The sequence below is a fragment of the Abramis brama genome, assembly GCF_963993115.1.
Source record: "Abramis brama genome assembly, chromosome: 19".
In the NCBI taxonomy this organism is placed as follows: domain Eukaryota; kingdom Metazoa; phylum Chordata; class Actinopteri; order Cypriniformes; family Leuciscidae; genus Abramis; species Abramis brama.
Window position 1 is genome coordinate 28,390,925 of NC_139981.1, and position 23,833 is coordinate 28,414,757.

The window sequence follows — 23,833 nt, forward strand, 5'->3', positions numbered from 1 at the left end:
AGTGTTGAAGAGATAGGTCACCCCAAAATTCTGTCATCATTAACATCAGAGTGTTCGAGCTACTGGAGAGTTCCAGACCTGTATAAATGTCTTTGCTCTGCTGAACACAAAGGAAGATATTTTGATGAATGTTTGTTACCAAACAGTTGTGGGGCAACAATGATTCCATAGTATTTTTTTCCCCCACCATTTTAACTGTGCAATCCCTTTTGAACTATCACTTTACGTTTGTTTCCTCATGCAAAAGGCAAATAAGTGAGAAGGAAGTGATCAGACAGAGTTTACACTTACAGTCTATAGGTGAGGAGTGTGAAATTTCAGGTTAGTACTGTATGTTTTCTATTTGAATTGTCTCAATATTTAAATAGGCTAATCCTTAAATTACAAATGAATGGAAAAATGTTAATGTTTCTTATAACTGAAAAACTAATATGGTCCCCAATATTTCTTAATTTTAACAAATGTATTGGTAAAACTTTACAATAAGGTTCCGTTTCGATACACTCGTATTGCGTCGCTGGACGCGATGGGGAAAAACTCATTTTTATCTGAATGTTGAAGCCTTTTTTATTAAATAAAGCAGTGAAACTGTACGAGCCGTAGCAGTGCAGGAATTTGCGTTGAGTCTATTGGCTGAGCAGTGACAACTCCACAAACCTATGGAGACGCAGCGTATGTGCGCAAACCAATCGGAGCGGGCACTGAAGCCCGCCAGAATGGGCGGAGCATCCGTCTATAAGATGGGGCTCATCTCGCCATAGGATTCAGATTAAATATCCTTCAGCAATGATTGAAATCTCTTCGCTGAACTCCTGGACAAGCTGAAGCCCTTCAAGTAGTAGAACGAGCCTTGCAGCGGAACGAGCTGACTCAGCGCTCTGCAATCAAGCAGACTACAGCTGCAAGCAGCCTGCTGATCGGCACACTCTCGAGCAGGATGACACAGCGCTGCTGACAGCTGATTTCAGCACTTCCCCTGCGGATATCCGGCTTGCATTCAAAGAGCAAATTTTTAAAGAGCAAATTTCACGACATTGTTGCAAATGTCGAGCCCCTCTGCACCCATCTGACGAGCACAGTAAGTGCGTCGCCTGTCTGAGGAAATCCCATGCAGAAGCCGTGCTCACCGAGATGAGCTGCTCTCACTGCGAGAGCATGAGTTTCTCCTCTCTACGCTAGCGGATCGCTTTCTTTTCAGAGAACAGCCCTGCCCCTCGTGCTCTCCTGTTTTCTTCCACCCCAAGCTGAGCATGGGGTTGGTCTCGAGGAGGAAGGTGGTCTCGACAGACGCTTCCAACACGGGTTGGAGAACTCTTTGCGAAGGCAGACCGACTTCCGGCTCCTGGTCGAGGACGAAAAAGCGGCTAATTGAGTGGAAATGCTGGTGGTCTTTCTAGCCCTCAAAGCCTTCCTACCAGACACGATAGGACACCGCGTCTTAGTCCGCTCGGACAACATGGCAGTGGTGTACTAGATAAACTACCAGGGTGGACTCAGATCAAGCTGTCCAGTAGCCTCCCCTTATGGGCACATCGTAACCTGCACCTGAACCAGGGAGCAGACATGCTGTCCTGAGACAATGTGTCCCCAGGGGAGTGGATGCTCCATCCCCAGGCGGTTCTGAGAATATGGAGTATCTTCGGGAACTTTCACTGACCAACATTTTTCTCAAAGAGCAGGGAATGGCCCAGCCTATCCCTTTATGCCTTTCCTCCAGTCGCGCTGCTCTCTCAGGTAATCAAACGGATCAGGGAGGACAGACGCTTAGTCTTTCTAGTGGCCCCTCTCTGACACAACCTTGGTTCCCTGAGTTGATGCAGCTGTTAGCAACAGCCCCATGGCCAATTCCCCTGAGGAAGGACCCCCTTTCCAAGGCGAAAGGAACGATTTGGCCTTCATGGCCCCTCAACAGGAACTTATGGACCTTCCATCGGGAGTCCTGAACACTATATCTGAGGCTAGAGCCCCGTCCACAAGATGCCTCTACGCCCTTAAGTGGTCTGTTTCTCCAACTGGTGGTGGTCATACCCCTTACACACTTAAAGTCTGTGTGGCGGCCATAGCAGCATACCACGCTTCTGTGGCCAGCCAGACACTTGACAGGAACAACCTGGTTGTTCGTTTTCTCAAAGGGGCTAGGAGGCTCAACCCCTCGTCCCTCCTGTCGACGGCCCTTAGGGCCCTCAAAGTACTTCCCTTTGAGTCGCTATAGTCAGTCGAATTACGGCCACTTTCGCTTATGACCGCTCTCCTACTAGCATTAGCATCGGTCAAGCGAGTGGGTGATTTGCAAGCGCTCTCTGTGAGCGCATCTTGCCTTGAGTTTGGGCCTAACGACTGCAAAGTCATCCTCAAACCAAGACATGGCTATGTGCCTAAAGTGCCGTCTACTCCATTCAGGGCACAGGTCATTTCACTGACTGCTCTTCCCGTTTCTGAAGACGAGCGAGAATTGAGCTTACTCTGCCCCGTTTGGGCCCTAAGAGTATCAAACGCTCTGCCCAGTTCAGACAGTCAGAGCAGCTTTTCGTGTGCTTCGGAGGCCGTACCAAAGGGCACCTGGTCACGAAGCAAAGATTATCCCGCTGGATAGTGGACTCTATTGCTTTGGCCTATACTTCGATGGGCCTTCAATGCCCCATCGGTGTTAGAGCACACTCCACTTCTTGGGTGTGGTCCAGTGGTGTATCTATTGGCAACATCTGTGTAGCGGCCGACTGGTCCTCGCCGTTAACCTTCACCAGGTTTTATAACCTGGACATTCTTGTGTTACAAGCACAAGTCCTCTCTATTTAGCTGAAGTTGACCTCGGAGTGACCAGCTAATATCTCCCTGGAGGCTCAGACCCAGGGTACAAGCCCCTTTTCTGTCGGGTGAATACTTTGCCCTTGTTTAGCCCTACTGCACTCAAGGCCCTTATTTCAAGTGTCTTAAGCTGGGGCCTTAGAACGATTGTCGTTCTGCAATTATAGAGGGGCGTGATTGGATTGGTTCCTCATCGCGTCTAGCGACACAATACGAGTAAACCGTATCGATAGGGAACTTACTGTTACTAACGTAACCTTGGTTCCCTGAGATAACGGGAACGAGTATTACGTATGGCGAGACGAGCCCAGTTTTATAGACGGATGCTCCGCCCATTCTGGCGATCTTCAGGGCCCGCTTGGCTGGCTGCCATCCGATTGGTTCGTGCACATATGCTACATCACCATAGGTTCGTGGAGTTGTCACTGCTCAGCCATTAGACTCAGGCAGATTCCTGCACTGTTATGGCTTGTGCGTTATGCGTTATTTAATAAAAAGTCTTCAACATTCAGAGAAAAAGAATTATTTCTCCATCACGTCTAGCGATGCAGTACTCGTTCCCATTATCTCAGGGAACCGAGGTTACGTTAGTAACCGAGTACGTTTCATTTGTTAACATTAGTTAACTACTTAGTTAACACGAACTAACAATGAGCAATACTTCTACAGCATTAACTAATCTTATTTAATGTTAATCTCAACATTTACAAAAAAAATGTTAAGGTTAAAAGTTGTATCTGTTAATATTACATAAAAACAAAAAAGCGTATAAAGGGGACAGTCACTTAATTATGGATAGGGTCACAGGTTTAAGATCACACCCTTGAAGATCACAAACTTGAAAATTTTAATTGTCCAAAAGTGTAAATACACTTACTAATTCTTTATTATAAACATTTCCCTTTTTTAAGAAAAATAGTAATCAAAACTAAGAAATAATCAAAAATGTATTTGACAAAATACATTTAAATCTATAAAATATATTTGAGCTGCTTCTTTGTCCAGATTCCAGCTCTGCACACTCCAGGTTTCTTACACCCAACTTAATGAAGTGCATCCTGGGAAGCTTTTTTTATCAGCATTGAAGGACTTCAGATGTGTGCTGGACACTTATTGGCTGCTTTTCTTTCCTCTGCTTCAACTCTTAAAAAAAGGTCTAAATTCATGTGTATAATTTATATTTGCCAACAAAATTAATTTTAAGCATTCAAGCATAATTTGTCAGGTCAAAAGTCTAAGAGACAATTGTATAGCTGATAGGCTTATATTTGTGCATTTATAATATGTTAGATATGCAATTGTTTTGCATTGAACATTAAAAATGTACTATCACTGTACGTCTGTAATGTACCTCATCAATGTACCTTTAAACCCTTAAAGCACATTAAAACCCTAGTTTATGTCTTAAACCTTCTAGTTTATGTCTGTGTATTATGGCAGGAAAATAATATACAATGCTTCTTTTTATACAAATATTTTATTATAAAAGGTCCTGAACATGACCACATATATTCTATTAAAAGATGACAATAAAAAATTTTAAAAAGTAAAAGATTAAAATAAAGAAAAAACCTATACATGTCATTAGGACCATTAAAATGCATAAAAACTAATAAAAAAATATGAGAGAAAAATGTTGTGCTGTAGTGTAAATGATCAGTCTTGTAAATAAAAGTCTGAAGGGCAGCCTGTCATAGACACTCAGATACAGTGAACGAGCGCCACAGAGACGGCTGAACCCACAGCTAGCCCTAGCGTGAGGAAGAAGGACATGATGACCCCTGCAGGTTCAGCCAGCTCCCGCGGCACGACTTTGGGCCCGTAGATCATGGGCAGTGTGCCCAGGTACCCGTTAGAAATCCCCAGCAGACAGATGAAGACCACGGGGAAGAGGTCATGTGCAAAAAATACATTGTGCAGGTGATACCGCGGTTGATAGTTGCAGAACATGAACAGAGGAACTAAGACGGTTCTGGAGATAACCAGCAATGGCAGCACGCGACTGGTCGGACCCGGCACTTGCAACCAGGCCGTGACCTGGCGGCCACAGAAGTCTGCAACATTGTACAGTAAAAAACTAGTCAGAGGCACAAAGTATGTGGTAGTCAAAGGGCTTCCAGAGTCTTTATTCATTGACTGGATTCCAGAGGAGACGGCGGGGAAAATCATGATGGAGATGAAAAAAACGTAGAAGACGCAGGCGCCCAGCACCCAGGTCTTCTTCAGGATGGGTCTGAGGGGGGGCACCGATACATCTGACGAGTTTGAGCTGCTGGTGTGGCTGTTAGACTCACTAAAGGGGACAGCAGCCAGATCCATGTAATATCTGAAAGACAGATTGACACCTGGTATTATGGTCAATGAAAATGAAAGAAAGAAAAGAAAATGAAAACTGCAATTCATACAGACAATGACTGTGATGAATACGTTTTCCAATTCTGCGTTAAAATTGTGTTGTGGGTCTTAAAGTCAAAAATGTTTAGGTGGTGTAACTGTCTGGGTACTGAAATAAATGGTTTCCTTGACTATTATATATTATTGTTATATAATAATATATAATGGACTAATAATATATAATAGACTGATTTTTTTTAAATAGTATTTTGTCAAATCTTTTATAATTTCTATGAAGTACTATACATTTCTATTGTCACAGCTAGTTGTGTTGGTTTCTGTTCAAAAACTCTCATTTTGAATGCTATTTCTGTTCCATTGCTTCTGTTGTTTTCCTTTGTTTATTTCATGTTTCCTTGGTTTCTAAGTGTGTTTTCATCGGTTTCTATAGTTACAAATGATTTTCTTCACCTGTGTCAAGTTTAGTGCTTTTATTATATTGTGTTTATACTGTATATTTCTTCAGTTTGTTGTCTTTGTTTGAATACAAGACTGTTTCTTTGTGTTTCCCTTTTTGGATTATTCTTTTTGCTATCATCGTCTTGTGGATAATCTTGTTTTGGTTATTTAAAAATAAAGACTGCTGCATTAAGACCCTCACCTCTTCTACTGCTGAAACGTAACATCTATATAAATAATATCAATGATTTTAAAACTTTTTTTTCTTTTGTTTGAAAAATAGTGCAACCTTTTTGTGTTGTGACAAGAAAAACATAAAACATTAATTTATCTTAAGCAGAAAACCCCTGTAGACCCTCATGGTTGTGCGTGAAGGTCACTATGTGGACTGTAAGGAGAGATCAGTTGATTTCAAAAAAGGTGAGGAAACATGTTGCCTTAAAATTATTAAGTAAATAAACTTAACGCGTAATTGAAAAAAATAATTTATGTGAACTTCATGGTTTATTTACTTAATAATTTTAAGGCAGCAGGTCTCCTCACTTTAAAGTTAAGTCAACTGATCACTTTTTACAGGGTGTTTAAGAATTATACTGATTTAAAAAAAAAAAAAGTATTTAATAATAGACTTTCAGTAACCATTTTGAGCATTTTGCCAGTGATTTGTGTGCTGTTGTTTTGTTATTGCTTTATTATTTTCCAAATGATCCCAGTGATGGAAATGGACAAAAATATTTATGTTTTTTTTTTTCTATTCGTTACTGTTTGGGGTCAGTACGATTTTTTAAATGTTTTTGAAAGAAGTCTCTTCTGCTCACCAAGACTGCATTTGTTTGTTCAAAAATACAATATTGTCACAATTCAAAATGTTCTATTTGAATATTGTAGGGCTGGACAAATATGGGCAGAACTCTTTACTACCCTAGTACTTCAAAAAGCCTTTTTAAAGGTATACATTTGAATTAAACGTGGCACAATGGCCTTCATCATCACAGTATGCTAATGCCTATGTAGTGCAAGGGATTCATCAATATGCTGATTGAGGACTGTTGGGACACTCCAGGCACAGGATGGTTCTGTTGGGAGAGACAGAGTCGTTTGCACCTCAATGACACGTCTGTACCATTTGCTTCACAGGACATACAGTACTGTAGAGTCTTTCAACTACATACTGTTTATTTACTACTGTGTTCTAATATGTAACTATGCCATGTTTGGTCTCATCTGACAGCTTATAAACTGAAATGAATAGTGGTGAACTTAACAGAGATATTAAAGTATCCTAATGTACAATCTAGGTACTATTGGTTAAACATGCATTGAGGAGAATATGTTAATGTTCTTCTCCCCCTCTTGATCACTACCCATTTGCCTCATCTTTTGGTTTCCTGTCGGTCGGTTTGGTGTTGGTATTCCACTCATGTTTAACAATGCTTTGCTCAGGGTATAAGAAGGAAAGGTATAACTGTTGATCTGGGAGAAAGGCTTTAACCCCGCCACTCCCGCACACCGGTGCGTAACCTCATACTACAAGAAAGGCTTTTACGGCCTCTTCTGCACGACAGTGCTTTATTTGTTACAACTAAGTTTCTATACAGCATGTTGTTCTAGTCTACTGTCTGTATATTTAAACATTTAACTTAATAAACAACTTTGCCTGCTTTAAAGGCTTTGAGAATCTTTCCTTTTATCACTGACTATGCTGAAAGCTAAAGTGATTATAACTTTCGTTATCTAAACGTTCAGGTTAAAGGAGCCGTATGTAAGATTGTGGCCAAAACTGGTACTGCAATCACTTTCAAATTACTGTAGAGCGGTATATCCCCTCCCCCTCCCCCCTGACTCGAGGATGCCAGATAGGCTGCAGGATCCAGCAGGAACGTAGGCTGCTACGTAGCTGTGGTAACAAGAGCAGAGCTCGCAACCCAGATGCCGAAACACTACTGACTACTGGCCCGCCGGCTCAAAGTTGCAAGTGCGGATTTTCCGCTCACGTGCACCAGAGGGGTGCGAAACGACGACCATTCAACCCGAAATAAGTAATATAACCATTCCAGTGACTCCGAAGCTGTTCAGTTAAGGTAAAAAAGTTACTTAGTTCACCTTTAAATGACAATATCCTGGCCGTACTACTGTTGTCAGTGATATAAGTATTTGAAATGAACATGATTTCTTAATGTCTAGTGACATATCAGGGCCATTTTATGATTAATTGAAATACATTTCTTACATACAGCTCCTTTAAATCTTACGTTTTCCTATCAGTTCTAAGAAAGACCTTTAAAGAATAAGAGGTTAAAGAATAACAACAACTTTAATGGAGTCAGATTAATTATATTGGAGTCAGATAAATATTTGAATTATACACGTCATCCTTCAACTGCCTTTTGTTCCGATTATTGGTTCAAAATAGCAGCGTAAGTTTCCAGCCTTACAATATATTTATTGCTGTGATCAAAGCTGAATTGTCAGCATCATTACTCCAGTCTTCATGTTCACATGATCCTTCAGAAATCATTCTAATATGCTGATTTGCTGCTCAAGAAACATTTCTTATCATTATTGAAAAACAGTTGTTCTGGTTATTTATTTATTTTTGTGGAAACCATGAAATTTTGGATTCTTTGATGAATATAAAGTCTGAAAGAACAACATTTATATGAAACAGAAATATTTTGTAACATAATAAATGTCGTTAGCTCTTTATTTTACAGTCCTGTTCCCCATGTACATACTATGTACGTATTATAGTAATTACAATAATTGGGTAATAACTGTACTAACCCTGAACCTACCCCTAAACCTAACCTTAACCCATGTAGTTACCTTACATTACCCAGTACTTTCTTAGGTAAGTACACATACTGTAAAATAAAGTGCAACCTGAATGTCTTTACTGTTGCTTTTGATATATTTACCGGTAATGCATCCATGCTGAATAAAAGCACAATTTTCTCTTTTTTTAAAGTCTTACTGACCCCAACATTTTGAAAAGTAGTGTCTTCTAACCACAAAGAAAAAGATAACAATGCTATGTGCCATGAAAATAGTGCTGACCAAAAGAATAGACAACATTAAAATGATCTTCTTAAAAGTAAGGATTTACAAGCAATGATTTAGACAAAAACACAAAACAGAAGTGATTCTCTTGCATCATTATTTAAATAATTTCTTGTGATTTAAACAAGTAATAATTAAATGATTTAGCGATACTGTCTTGTACTGTATTATGTGATATAATCGCATCATGTAAATGCAGCACTCTAGTGCCACCTAATGGTATCTCAGAGTACTGCATTTACACCAATAGTTTTAATCCAAAAAGTATATCATCATTTACCCTTATATTGTTCTAAAATCTTCTTTGCTTTCTTTCTTCTTTGGAACAAAGGAGATATTTAGCAGAATCTCCAAGATGCTCTTTTCCATACGATGAAAGTAAATGTTTGAATCTGAATGAGATTTGAGAGCTGTTTCTTTTAAACAATTCCATCATATGGTTTCAGAAGATTTAGAATATAATTCACAAATCATATGAACTTTAATTATACTTTCATGGTTCTTTTACTGCATTGTTGTGGTTTGATAGAGTCTGTCTCCTTTCAGTGACATTGTATGGAAGCGAGATTCTGCTAAACTTCTCTTTTTGTGTCTGGCTGACCGACAGATTTGATAATCAGCAGAAATGAGGCTGAAATGAGTTTCGTAGATGTAGGATTTAAAAAAAAAGAAATCCCAAACACAAGTGTAAAACAATAGTATATTGGCACATCGTCAACTCCTGATTTCTCAACATCACAACTGTGTCATGAAACTGTGGTGTCACGAAACCGCTGATGAAACTCAAGGATCCACTACCAGCAGCACAGTTCCTCTTTCTGCTCCCTTTCAACAGGGACACTGTGAATATCATGTGGTGAGGGTTTACGGCAGATACTCATGAGGCAAATGAAAGAAAACTATGTTCCTTTTGTATTCGTAGGGTCAAATGTTTAATGTAGTGAAATGTTCATAATAGTTATCAAGTGTTGTGTGGTATGACGACATATACAGTGCAACGATGGAAATGTGTCAGCTGGTCTGTTCATACCTGAAATGTGTTTGTGCTACGTTATGGAGACTCACTCACCTCGAGTAAGGCAGTATGGGCAGCAGCAGGTACATGATGATACAGATAACAGTGAAGACGTCAGCTGTGATGAAGTACACCAGTGCACTGTCGGTCACGTCACTTGAGGCAGCCAGATCTACTATCGACGCCAATGCACTCAAAGTGCCGCCCATGGCCTGACCTGAAGTCAAAAGATGCAAGATTAAGCCTGGTTTGTACTCGCCACGGCCTCAAGTTCGCTTGGTTGCATGTAACAAAAAATTATGTCATCACAGTGCTGGTAGACATGCACGTTGACTTTGCTAGACCCTATTTCGCACATCGGTGTGCATCCCTTTTTTTTTTTTTTACTTGAGCGAGCATGTTGTGGAAAGAAAGATGTGGAAAGAACGTGATTTGGGAAGTTATTCAGTTAAAGATTACCTGGGAAAATGAATAAAAAAAATAAAATGATGTGCATGGGTAAATCATTTATAAATACTGCAATATTACATAAAAAACAAGAATTGCTCATTTTGATTTCATGGTGACGGAGGGTTAGAATTGTTGCATATTAATAAAAAATATTATTTGAAAAAAGAATTGTTGCATATTTCCAGATAAATAGCCACAAATAAATGTAAAAATGTTACAGCTGGGCTCAAGGTTTCAAACACTTCCTTGAAAACACGAGTTGGGATGACATCAGACTCACAGCTGGAACATTTAGCCTTGGAAACAATATCAGCTAGCTGATTACTGGATAGCGTTAACAAGTTAGCGAACCAGTTGGTGAGCAAATCAAAGGGGGATCATGGTGGTGGTGGCGCAATGGATAAGACACATGCCTTTGGTGTGAGAGACCCGGGTTCAAATCCACTGTGAGACACCAAATGTGTCCCTGAGCAAGACACTTAACCCCTAGTTGTTCCAGAGGCGTGCGACCTCTGACATATATAGCAATTGTAAGTCGCTTTGGATAAAAGCGTCAGCTAAATGAATAAATGTTAATGGAAATGGATCATATGTTACTGGCTTAATGGCTTAACAAAACTTAATTATCTAAAAATTTTAAAAGGTTCTCACAGTTTTCCCGAGATGGAACAAGAGAAGGAGCTGGTAAGGGATTTAGCACTGAATCAATTGTCTTAAACAGCATTCTTGGTCGGTTAGCATTTTCAGTGATGAGTTTTGTGAGGAATTCAGACTTAGCCTCTTTCACTGACTTTTGGTTAACTGGTCACTTGGAGTTAGTCTCTTTTCCACTTTCGCTCTGCCTTCCGACACTCTTGTCTAAGAGAGCGGGTTTTATTATTTAACCAAAGCTGAGCGGTGCCCTTTCCCTTGGCTTTCCTGGGCTTAAGGGGAGCAACAGAGTCTATCAAAATGGAGCAGGATTTAGTAAAATCCTCCACCATCTCTTCAACTCTAATTCATCAAAGAAGATGGCATCTGCAAAGTTAGTTTGATAGTACTCTGAAAATAAACTGGCAGTGGAAGGTTGAATGAAACCACAATAACTCACAGACTGAGAGCAAGTGGAGGTGGGAAAAACACAGACAGATTCAAACACGATTGGTCAGAGATAGCAGTATCAATCACTCTCAGATTTGTTATGGGAAAACCATGAGACAACACCAAATCCAATGTGTGCCCCAAATTGTGAGTTGGGCCGAAAACTGATTGTGACAGATTTAAAGATTCAATGAGACATAAAAACTCTTTCACCGAAGGTTTAGATGAACAGTAAAGGTGAATATTAAAGTCTCCAAGAATCAACAGTCTATCAAAACGAGAGACAATATTAGAGAGGAACTCTGAGAATTGTTGAATAAAATCCTTGTTTAATTTTGTAGTTAATTTTCCTCCTGTAAATTAGAGCACATAAAACAGGACTATGTCGATTCTCATTAACTGCACCTCAAAACTGGAATACACATCCGTATGTAGTTTTTTGTTTTTAAAATGTTTTAAAAGATAACAGCCACTGACCAATCATAGCACGCTCTCGGTCCAACCAATCATGTTTTGCTTTACAATCAGGGTGGGAACAGAGTCAGTTTAACTCACAGTACAGAGTGGTGTATCTTTGTAGGCCAAAACCTGAAAATAAGTTAGCATTTTAGCACTTCCGGTTTCATCGTCCTCAAGTCAATGGGGTTAAATGCTTGAAATAAGGTCTGTAATAAACAAACTCAAGATACCTTCACGTTTTATTCTACGATATAAAATACATCAGTGATGCCTTCTTGTAATTTTTCAAAAAGCTTTTACTTGTCTAGTGAAAGGCAGTTGATAACAAATGTCTAAATGTAACTACAGAGGTTGTCTGGGACATTAAATGAGTCGTGTTTATAATCACACTATAGCAAACTATTATTAACTATTATAAAAAAAAAATGTTTTAAACATAGACTGAAAGAGCTCTCGGAAGCTAGTGACGATGACGCTGAAGTCATGCGACCGTGGTGTCATTTGTGAAGATTATCACAATGAACAAAACATGTAAGAATCATAAACTTTTGTTAGTCACAGAATTTATTTTCTGCAATAATCCAAAAGCGTATGGAAAAAACCTAATGTGTTTTTGTCGAGGGGTCTAAGGTGACGCTAACTTCCAGGCTGGCCTACAAAAATGTGTCATCACCACAGCACTTTATTACTGAGACCACGAGATAAAAATGTTGTTCCCTGAACACAAGATCGCATGGCCACAACATAAGGATGTTGTTACCTTGACGAAATGATCTTGGGCCGCCTATGACTTATTATCACGTTCCCACGAGTTAAAATGTTTTGGCCACAATAAAACTAAGTATATTCCCAGTAACAGTAATAGCATGTTTGGTTACTGACTCTGTTCCTTCCCTGATTGTTAAATAAAACATGATTAGTTGTAGCGAGAGCGTGCTATGATTGGTCAGTGGCTGTTATCTGATTGGCTTAAGTAGACAGTGGGTCGAGTCTACCTATTTGTGGGCGTCTTGATGCTAGAAATGTTTCAAAATCCACAAATTCGTGTAGGAGAGAATTCATAATTCGTGTTATGCGGTCCACAAAAAAAACACAGGCAAAGTTCTATTTGTGACATGAACACATATTTGTGGACTCAAAATCTTTTTATCTGGAAATATGCAACAATTCTTACCCCATACATTTTTTGACATAAACACAAAAACTAGATTGAAGTTTGACGATTGTTCTGCCAGACTACTACTTCTCACAGCTACTTTCAGTTTCTTTAGATCATTTTTTTCTCCAAACCTCACCCTATAATTTCAGCAAACAGTACAATGGCAAGAGCACTGACAATAAGGCTGTGTCCATCAAATCAAAACGCCTAGCTGTGGGTGCAGTTTTCCAGTTGAGATGCATTGATTGGCGTGAAATGGAATATCCACGGCAGTGATAGTAGTATTTGATTTTGCAAATAGTTTGTTTCTGAATATAAAAATGTTGACACAATGTAAAGTGCTTGCTCTGGCCCTTGTTTTAAATGATCTTGTTCCGTAGTTGTACTTGTTGTCTTGTTGTTGAGAATGAACCTCATTGGTTCTTGTGGAAGCTTAAATGTGCTGCGTAACATGAGAATGAACCTCATTGGTTCTTGCACATCAAGCAAACATGCTTGAGCTTCTATTTACCACAACTGATGTGTGAGTTGATCAATGTTTATATGTGAATAAAAGCCTAAACTCAATCTGTTCATCATATAAAGCGATTGTGTCTCTTCAGAAAATTTGGACTAAACCGCTTAATTCATATGGATTAGTTTTACGATCTCTTTATTAACTTTTTAAAGCATCAAAGTGGTAGTTGCGAAGCTGTCAATGGAGGGAAAGAAAGCTCTCAGATTTCATTAAAAAAGATCTTCATTTGTGCTCCGAAGATGAACGTTGAAAGTTTTATGGGTTTGGATTGGAGCGACATGAGGTTGAGTAAGTGACAGAATTTTCATTTTTGGGTGAACTAACTCTTTAAATATGTGGCACTCCCATTGAAAACAATTGAAAAAATACGTTAACCTTAGGAAAAAACACTTTGGTGGACAAACGGCCTAAATGACTGAGGTGTGCGTGAGATAAGCGGAAAGTCTAGCCAAAAGTATTGTAACAATGTGCTGGTGGCATATGGGAGATTTTTTATTCAGTCAACTCAGGAGGTTCAGCTGTACCTGATATGATAGCTTGAGATATCCTCATGGGAAAATGGCCACTGATACCGAACACACTGCCAGAGAAGATGTTGGACGCCCCACTGACCAGCGCCACACTGGCCAGTGTAGCCCCAAAAAACTGCATCCTACAGCCAGACATGTCCACTTTCACCAGCACTGTGGTCACCACAAACACAACCAAGATCACCAGGAGAGAGAACAGTATCCGGACCCGAGAGGACAACCTGAAAGAAATACACATACATAAAATAGATACTTTTGCTAAAACGCTACAGAAAACGAGAATGCAGCAAATACAATTATTTTTATATACAGGTGACTCCAGCCGTTTAAGTTGATGCATGGCACCTTTAGATGTTTTTTCATACAATATAGCATTATTAATCAGCATATTAAGAGCATTTCATAATAAACAATGTCATCATTTGGAAAATTATTTAAAGATGGCAAGGAATGACAAAAAACTTTGAAATTACTAGTTAACTTTGTTTTGTCCTCATGATGAGAGTTTTGATTATAAGATTATGTACAATGTTTGTTTTTAGTAGTTTACTACTTTGTGCAAAATATGAAAATGGTCCATACTTTTCTTAAGAGGTAAACCCTGCACCCCGAGTATGTTTTCTCAGTCCCAAGGCTCCTATGTGCCATTCACATGTCTAAATGTAACAAAAATACAAACATCTGATCTAACCTTTTTATATCCATATCCAGTTGGGAGAAATATGTACTTTATTTTGGTAAATACAGATACAAATTCTTAGACATCACAACTTTGGCTCTTGGCCTCGGGGCCCAAGAATCTCATCTTTGATGATTATTTTGAGCGTTTAGGATGTTTTCTTTTACAAAGTACTACGACTGCCCCGATGGAAATGTATAACTGTTCCAAAAAAGTATTGTCTGCACCTCCGCTGGAAAGCAAATATAGAGACCAGACCTCTTGAAACATTAATTAAATACCCCTGATCTAGAGATGTGTTTTGTTTTTTCTTGGTTTATGCTATATATATATATATATATATATATATTGGTACCATACTGCCATCAGCCACCCTGCTGTCTAGATACTGATATCAATACTGGTTACTGCTAGTTAAACCTCGCCAATACTGGTGCACCAATTAGGAAATTTGAGGCAGATGCTATATTCAAAGATCAGTGCACTCCTACTTGCCAATTATTATTATTTTTTTACAGCAATTTCTTGCAGTGTAAGCTTATTGAAATGCTGCTCATGCTCCTTCAGTAGTTTGCAGAAAGTCAAGGAATGTTCTAAAGCCAATTTAGCCCGTTTACAGGTCGACATCAATTCCAAGGGCCAACATTATTATTATTATTTTATTTTTTTTGGCAATCCAGTTTGTATGATCCTATCACTCTTCCCAATTTAGTTAGTCTTCACGCAAAACAGCAGTGTGCTCATCAGGCATGATGTTTCTCCTTTACTTGCTGGCCACAAAGATCTCATTTGCAACTTGTATTGACTCTTTAAAATTAGAGCCCAATATTCCTAGAAAAGAAAAAAAACACATAAAAAAGAGAATCCTGGAGATGAACATGTGATGTTGGAAAACAGACACAGTGAATCTTTATTCTCTAAGAGTACAGGAATTGGCAACAGTTACAAAGATACCACAGTACACTTGAACAGGACACTGTGTGTGTTAACTGATTTAATTTAGGCTGAGACAGATGCTTTGTTTGTGCTGCACAAGAAGTTGCAACCATTTGCGCCTGTTTTAGAAAACATTTTAGTTTTTTATGGGAAGACAAACAAATGCTACTTTTCAACTGCTGTAGAATCTGAACTGCAAATCTCAAAGTCCCTCCTTGATTTATAGGCATTTGGAATCATAAAGCACATGCTCTGGCTGGATAATACAGAAAGTGTGCAGATGTGTTTGTTTTACCTGTTGACCAGGAGGTAGTTGATGATGAGACACAGCACTGATGGAATTGTGGAAGCGATGGCGATGTAACTCTCAAAGTAATCCTGGACACCAGACACACAAAAAAACATCAGTTAACTCACGTTACTCAAAATCAATACATGTATCAGTGGTGTATGTAAGGGACAATGCCAGTAATTTTTCCTAAATAACATTTCTTTTATGGCTATTACTAACCCAATCAATAAATGGGCATGAAATATTATTATTATGCAAGAATAAATAGATAGCAGAATGATAAAAGAGGAAACTAGCACAGCTACATAGGGCAATGGTTACTTAGGACAACAGTCAATTACACAGTTAGCTTAAGGTCATTATACAAACATATCTAATTGCAGAATACCACAACTGACCATTCAGAATCAGACGTATTGCAGAAAGTATTCAGCTTTAAATTCATGTCAAGTGACGGACCAATAGGCTGCCTTGGATGATTAATTGGTTGCTATTTGACATTATTTGACATGAGATCATTACCTGATAATAGTGATTCTGTGTTTACATGTCCAGTATCAGATTTGTAGATAGATAACCCACATTTTCTGTTTCCAAATATTTTTGAGAAACCTTGTGTACAATAAAGGTTAATTTCAGCAATTTTATCGGTTTTTATTCGCAATCATTAATAGTATTATATAATTTATTGACATGTATTGGTCACCCAGGTCTCTAGATATCATCCACTGAAAAACTTTTTCCAAATTACAGACAGAAAAATATAGTAAAAATAAATCTTTATAGTTAAGAAGCCATAGGTATGCCCCGTTCTGTTGTTTTCATTGTGTTTTGGTTCTGTCCTGTGACCTAGTTTTCCTCAGTAATTTAGATTACTGTTGGAAATGTCAGAAACGAAGACCAGGAGCTTTGTTTGTATGCAGTCATCAAGTCTGAGGAGCTGTACATTGCATTTTATAGGCTTTATAAGTGGGCAGTCCTTAAAGGTGATGACCTTACACAGCCTTAGAAGTGACCACTAAAACAAAAGCATCTAAAGACAATACAGGCAATTACCCCCGACTGTGAAGAAAATAGTACCCCAAATGGTATAAACAGTAGCTGGTCACGATAACTAAAGACTATGTAAACATTCACACACAGTTTGACTCTCAGTAGGAAGATCAAAGACTGACAAACCCCCCTCACTGGAAACTGATGCCATAATGTTCACCTTGAATGCCCAATACAGTGTAGTTCCCCTTAGTTTTTCATGTGATGTCATGATGTGATGATTCTTAACTTTGTAATCCCGAATGTTGTCATGATGCATGTGAATCTCAGAGCTCGTGCAAACATATCCACATCGCTATGATCAGATGCTTCCTTAACTGCTGCTTTCTTACCGCTGTGTGCAGCACATATTTAAATATTCATCTAAACGTCTCTCTCAGCAGCGTAAAAGGCGCATATATTGAATAAAGAACTTTGCAATGAGTATATCAGGGCCTTGAATCACGTTCAGTCTCTTGTATGTTACGCGTGCACGAGTACGAGCACGAGCATTAAGTTGCTGGCTGCAGTTCACTTAACCGCCACCAGTGTCGCTAATAACAAGGGTTTCTGAATTCTGCATATAGCCCCTTTAAAGCTAAGCAATAAATATGTCAGTCATCCTTAGTGATGCATCTTACAATTCCTTGAGAAATATGCCACATGCTCAAAAAGGCAAAGCTCATGTGCTCCTGATGACTGGCATGCACAAACACAAGTGGAAGAGTCTCATAAAATGACACACTATCATTTTTACCATTTCCTGCCCTGTCAGATAAAACTAAAGTTTAAAGCAGAAGTGAGAGTGACAAACAGGGAAGAAAATAAAAAAATAAAATCATACTTTTGAATTTGCAACTTATGCGTTTAATCTCTTCAGAAAAAGCGACCAGATTTCTGTTTATGGCAACTTAACCAAGAATGCTTAACTTAGTTTAAAAGTTAATGATCCAAATACTAGAACTGATGTAAAAACCTAATGGTTTTTCTTCGTGTTTAAAATCATGTGATCTGCCTTTGACACCCCAGCAACTAAGAGAGAAATACAAACATAAAAGCTATAAAAGCCTGCTAATTCAATATATTTAGAAACAAACATGAAAATGCAGCCAGTGGGCGTAATCAGATCAATTGCAGTCTAGAAGGAATGACAACAGTAAACTAAGGGGCCATTCACACAGAATGCCTTTTTGCTTTGAAAAACATGAGACGGGCAGTGGTACATTTTTGAACACGTGTGATGCATAAGATGCTGCAAAAAACGTGAGCACAATGGTGCGTCTAGTGTGTGTTTACATAGAAAAACAATGGAAAAGTAGCGTAGTGGAAAAAACACGTTCTGTCACGTGCAAATCAGCCCTAACACTATAAATCACACACTAATGCAACTAATGTCCCCAACTAAAGGGGACATGTTCTACCCATTATTACTTTCTTTTACCTTCAGTGACCCTAGAAAACAAAAAGAGGTCCTGTGATTCTGCATATGAAAAGAGCAGTTCTGTCAAATATCACAAGACCTTGAGAATGCTGGGGTGAGCAGAAAGCACAGAAACGTTGGGATTCCTTTAAATAGTTCTTCAGTGTTGTAGCAAGTAGGTGACAAACACTTTCTCTGTCATGTGACACGCTTAGGCAACATCTGACACATGGTTGTGCAATGTATATACTGTGTAAAACCTACTATTCTTCAAAGCCGCACTGTAATTTTTTTCGGTAATTTTACAGAAAAAATAAAAACCTTTAAATTGCTACAGTAAAATCCTGTTCGTTGGATAACTGTAAGTTCTGTCATGACAACTCTGAGTGTTTGGCTTGGTAATGGGTATGACAATGGTAATATATTTGGTCTTGGTGGAATAGATCTGCTACGATGATGCTACTGCAGAGCAAGTATGGGACTTGCTACTGCCAATACATACATGACACGCTGCTGTGAGCAAGTAAGACATGCTGATGCTGTACAATATAGCGTACATGAATTACCTGTAGCAAATCTATACAGGTGGAGCTGGGGAAGATGGAGGGTTTCTGAAAGCACACTGCACTACTAAGTCAAATGCTAACCAAGTATTTGAAGGTTGAGCACACAAGCTTATCGGCTACTGATACAACAGGAACCAATCAGCTCTGCCCTATAGAGAATGATGTGATTGCAAGCAGCTAAATTAAGGACCTAAATTAAGGCCTGCGCCAGCTAGAGTTTCATTACAGAACTTTTTGTAAACGACTTAAAATCAAATTATATTTAAATTATATTGTAAAATACTTTGCTAAATAATAAATAATAGTAAATAATGTGTTGCTAAATACTGTCAAATGTATAGTTTTGTATGTAAAAATTACAATATAATTTAAAGCAAAACAGTAAATAAACTCGCAATTGTGAGAAAGAATTTAGAAATGAGAGATATAAACTTGCAATTGCAAGTTTCTGAATGGTCTGACCCCACCCCCCCGCCCCCCCCCCCCCCCCCCCCTTTTTTCTGATGTACATTTTCTGTTATTTATTTAATGTTTATTGCTTAATTTTAGTGTCATATGTGTTACCCTGATGGTGTTTTGTCTTTGTGTTTATGACCCTGTGCACCATGTTTTATGGAAAGGCCACTTATAGTAGTTTTACCACCTGTATTATTGTGGTGCTTATCATTACATTTTTAGGTAAAAAGCAATTTTTGGTACTTTAAGTAGATTAGTTTATAATTAAAATTATATTGCTTAATATACAATTATAAGTTGTAAAATATTCAAATATACACACACTAAAATACTGTCATCATATTTTTCATAGTGAATTTCTGGCAACCACAGCAGCCCGTTTCTTTTCTTTTTTACAGTGCGCAAATAGATAAAATCATGTACATTATAAACAAAAGATTTATTTAATTTTTTAACACACTTACGCTGAGGTCATTGTGAGGTTCCTCCTGACCAGCAGGGCTGGAGTTGTTGCTGAGCTTGTACAGCCAGTACTGTTTGGCTGTGATGAAGACATTCCAGGGCAGCAGAGAGCCGATGCCCATCAGGAAGAAGATGATGTACACTAGATTGTAGGAGTCCTCCGGGCAGCGACGGGTCGCTAGGGGTCCCGCTGGCTGCTGTCGGGACAGCAATGGGGAAGTGTCGCCCCCCACCGCCTCACCTTCTGAATGCTCTTCGTCAGACATGGAGGAGATGGCAGTGGGAATGTAGGAGGAGTTTGTGCTGGCCTGAAGAGAGTCACCATCCATTCTCAAAGAGGGAGGATGGAGGAAGGGAAATCCAACGGATTTTATATGTGAGGGTGACCAGGATAAACTAATGCTGGAAAAGAGAGAAAAAGAGGAGAAGGGTAAAAACTAGAAATTATAAACTAGATTTTTACATTTTCAGAGTAAAAAAGTGAGTGGTGACTGTCCTTGCAAAGCTTGCCAATACAATAATGGGGGTAAACCGGTGTGAATCTTACAAAAACTGTCAGGAATATAACTATATGGACATTTTTTGCTCCAAAATCAAAAGACAAAAAAATGTATAAATACTATTTTGCTTATAAATCTTTCAGCAGATGCTTTTGTTCAAAGCGACTTACAAATGAGGACAATAGAAGCAGTTGAACCAACAAAAGAGCAACAATATGCGCGTCTTTTTGTCTTGTTTTCAGTCCAAATATCTAAAAATTATTAAATCAAGATGCATTTACTAGAAATTAAGTGAGTTTTTGCTTAAAACAAGCAAAATGATCTGCCAATGGGCTAAGAGATCTTATTTTCAGATAATTTTGCTTGTTTTAAGATATTTAAGATAATTTAGATATTTTTTCCTCCCAGAAAACAAGACAAAGGGCCAGATTTACTAAACAGGGCAAATTATCCTGACAAGGCAATTCAACAAAAGCGCCGATGGGAGTGGAAAGTTCAGCGCTTAATCTACTGACAGCAAGCAAATTAAAGAACACAGAGGCAGCCAGATCATTTCCATAATGACCAACGCAATCCACCAATAGCAGAGCAAATTAGCATCTGGTTTAAGACATGCTTTTTTGGCCATTAAATAATTGCGCAAACACCTGTGAATTGACGAGCGCAAACCTTAGTAAATCACCTTGCGTGATTCATTTCAATACTTTCCTCCCATAAATTTTGCGTCTGAAAGCGAAACTCCTACAAATGCATTTGCAATAAGGGAGGCCTATTCTATTTTAAATAGAAATAGTTCTATTTAATTCTAAAAAAGAATTTGTAGATATTAGGACTGGAAACAAGACAAATACTGAGTAAGAAAAGCATCTTTGGCAGTTAGTTCTTTTTTTTAAAGTAGGAAACAAAGATACAATAGAAATAGAATAGAAAGTGGTACGAGTCAAGTGTTCTGGGCAGTGGTTAGGTGGTTTTCATTTGGACATAGAGAAACAAAGCTGCAACCGTGGGAAGCAACTAACTTTTTTGCTTCAGGCATTTTAGAATGACTAAAACAACTTTTGAGATGGTGTCCAATGAGATTTGTACACTGGTTAGTGCAGTTATCTAATCACATGAATTTTTTTTGTTGCACATTAATTGGTAAATGCGTTTCCACTGTAGTTTATGAGCATGTCTTCATAAAAAAATATCCACTTCAACTGAGTGCAGTTTTTTGTTGTTATTGTTTTTTAAGCACACCTTACCTGGTGTTTCCATTCAGCATACTTGCATAAGAATACATGAGCGAGAAAGGCTATTCAGATCTCTAGACATGGCTCAGTTTCTCCCTTTTGGGATATGTATGCCTGTTTATCATCCACCAGGCGAAAATCATAAGTCTGATAAAAAAGTAAAATAAGTAACTCATGATTTAAAAAGTAATCTAATAGCATGCCTTACCTCCATAAGTCACATGATCATGCATGTCCATGTTTGCTTAAGCAATAAAGAGGAAGGAATTTCAAAAATACACGGTAACAACCACTTCAATAAAACACAGAACCCATAAAAAACGAAGGAAAGAGTGTTTCCAAACTGACGGGGACCGTCAGCCCCTCGTCTGCTGTGAGATTACCGTCAGTCTGCTTTTAAAATCAGTCTGCCATTCTGGAGATGCTGGCCGCTCAGATCACGAGGGAGAAAGAAGCAAACACTCCGTCAGGACTCACAGCGCTGATGAGAAACATGACATGAGAAAACACCTCCACCACATTACTCAAAGTACAGCATGTGAGCCAGATACACAGAACAATCTGTCTCTATCCCAATCCCCTCTGATGCGTCACTCAAGGAATGCTGGAGTAACTGGTAATGCCCTTATGTGCATTTGCTCACGCTAATTACAAAATTCTCACATGCTCTTCCTGTACTCCACTCAATCACATGACACCAGACTGACATTTACCTAGAAGACTACAAACATACTCGCTGTGTAAACAAATTACACTCTCTAATATGCAGCTGATACTATGATATCCTCATCAATGAACAGTGCACATTTACTATTTTTTATTATAAGTTTAAATAAATATTGTGTAACATAAGTCTTCATTTAAATTCATAAATTTTGCCTTTATTTTATTTACAAGCATTAAATTGCATTGTTGCTCACTCTCCCAGCTAACAGGGAACGTTCGCCAACGTTCTGGCAAGGTTCTCTCAAAGTTATGAGCAAACATTCTTCCAGTAATGTTAATATAATGGTCGTTATTTATACATCGTTTTTTTACATTTTATTTGCACTCTCGTTTAATGTTTTTTTAAATGTTACTACTTGTTTCAGAACGTTCAGAAATAACCTTTTCATAACTAATGGGAATGTTAGCAGAACATTCTTAGAACATATTTTTGTTAGCTGGGCTGCTCTGTCAAAAAAAGACAACAGTCATTCACCAATAGTAACGGTGGCAAATATGATCACTACAGTGCAAAAGGTTTTATGCAGAGCCATTAGAAAGATAATGTCATTACAAAAGGGTACAGTTGATAGTGTCCGATGGTAATATCATGGAACTAAATGATTACCATACAATATAGAGTTCACATGCTACTACAAAGAATACTTGACAATATATAGACACCAAGAAAAAAAATTATTGCTTGGTAGCTGCTCATTCATTTAGTTCTAACGTTCTCAAATATGTTTAACTGAAAAATTTACTTTGTCTCAGAGGTTTTTCCTCAAATTCATTAGAAGAAAAAGACAAACGAGACAACTGTTGGCATACAGTAAAAGAGTATAAAAATATAAAATCAGTGTGAAGAGGAGCTCAGATCATTTGTTCTTTGTAGAATTTGCAGCAAAATGTATCAGTTTGTTCTCTCACTCTCAATGCTGTCTGGGAGAAACAAATGAGATCATAAAGAGGGTTAAATGTAATTTTGTTCTTTCCTATAGTATAGGTGCTCCTAGGCAGCAATATTTCTGCTTATATCGTGATAATGTTGTGTCGTTAGTCAGCTGGGTTTCCAGACAGCACATGTCACACGATTCCGAAAGGGAAGTGTGTTTCAGTGTGACAGGAAAAACAGATTCAGCATTTTTAAAAATGTGTATGAAAATGACATTTCAAACAGAAAACCAGTAACGTTATAGTTAAGAAAAGAAATCAGAAGTCGGACGAATGATATACAAAGTTGAGGTAAAGTTACTGTATAGTAATAAATGTAACGTACAGCTGTTATGAGAGACGAAACAGCTGTTTTGGAGGCTATAATGACAATATTACACTTACACCAGATAAAAGTCTCGTGTTTAACCTTGTTTAGTCTAATGTTTATCGCAATCAGGTGACTAACGTTATATGACATTCCTTCACATATGAATCCATTCAAACCTGCTGAACTAACGTTAGGTTGAACTGTGAGTTTGAATTTTCACGTAATACTCACCAATAGCTTGATTTCAGCTGAATTCATCTTTCTTGTACCTGGTTTCCACCTGTAGACAATAACAACACACTCTCGACGTGGTGCCGCCCGTTACACAAACACAGGAGAGTTAACAACAACAACAACAGTACAGCTCACTTGCATAATATTGGGGCTCACTTGGTGTATATGAATAACACGACTTCAAATT

General features: G+C 38.4%; 1 protein-coding gene across 3 annotated transcripts; it reads right to left on the bottom strand.

Annotated features, from left to right (window-relative positions):
• Nucleotides 1-4,270: 4,270 nt before the first annotated feature.
• Nucleotides 4,271-23,833, bottom strand: slc29a3 (solute carrier family 29 member 3). 3 transcript variants are annotated; one of them, XM_084092613.1, is made up of 7 exons: nucleotides 23,644-23,833; nucleotides 21,827-21,924; nucleotides 19,714-20,113; nucleotides 15,779-15,861; nucleotides 13,863-14,089; nucleotides 9,728-9,890; nucleotides 4,272-5,131 (listed from the first exon to the last, which is right to left on the bottom strand). In XM_084092613.1, the coding sequence occupies exons 3-7, from the start codon at nucleotides 20,038-20,040 to the stop codon at nucleotides 4,507-4,509; spliced, it is 1,425 nt and encodes a 474-aa protein (XP_083948739.1). In that variant the 5' UTR covers nucleotides 20,041-20,113; nucleotides 21,827-21,924; nucleotides 23,644-23,833; the 3' UTR covers nucleotides 4,272-4,506. The 3 variants fall into 3 exon arrangements, with proteins under 3 accessions (XP_083948741.1, XP_083948739.1, XP_083948740.1); XM_084092614.1 differs by having other exon boundaries at nucleotides 21,652-21,924; nucleotides 23,644-23,822; XM_084092615.1 differs by lacking the exon at nucleotides 21,827-21,924 and having other exon boundaries at nucleotides 4,271-5,131; nucleotides 23,644-23,813.

Bases quoted from the DNA above. Each gene is read 5' to 3' on its own strand.
- slc29a3 (XM_084092615.1), bottom strand. From the start codon at position 20,040: ATGGATGGTGACTCTCTTCAGGCCAGCACAAACTCCTCCTACATTCCC. The intron at 15,862-19,713 runs GTAAGTGTGTTA...TCTGGTGTCCAG, and splicing joins AACCTCACAATGACCTCAGC to GATTACTTTGAGAGTTACAT. The intron at 14,090-15,778 runs GTAAAACAAACA...TATTTCTTTCAG, and splicing joins AACTACCTCCTGGTCAACAG to GTTGTCCTCTCGGGTCCGGA.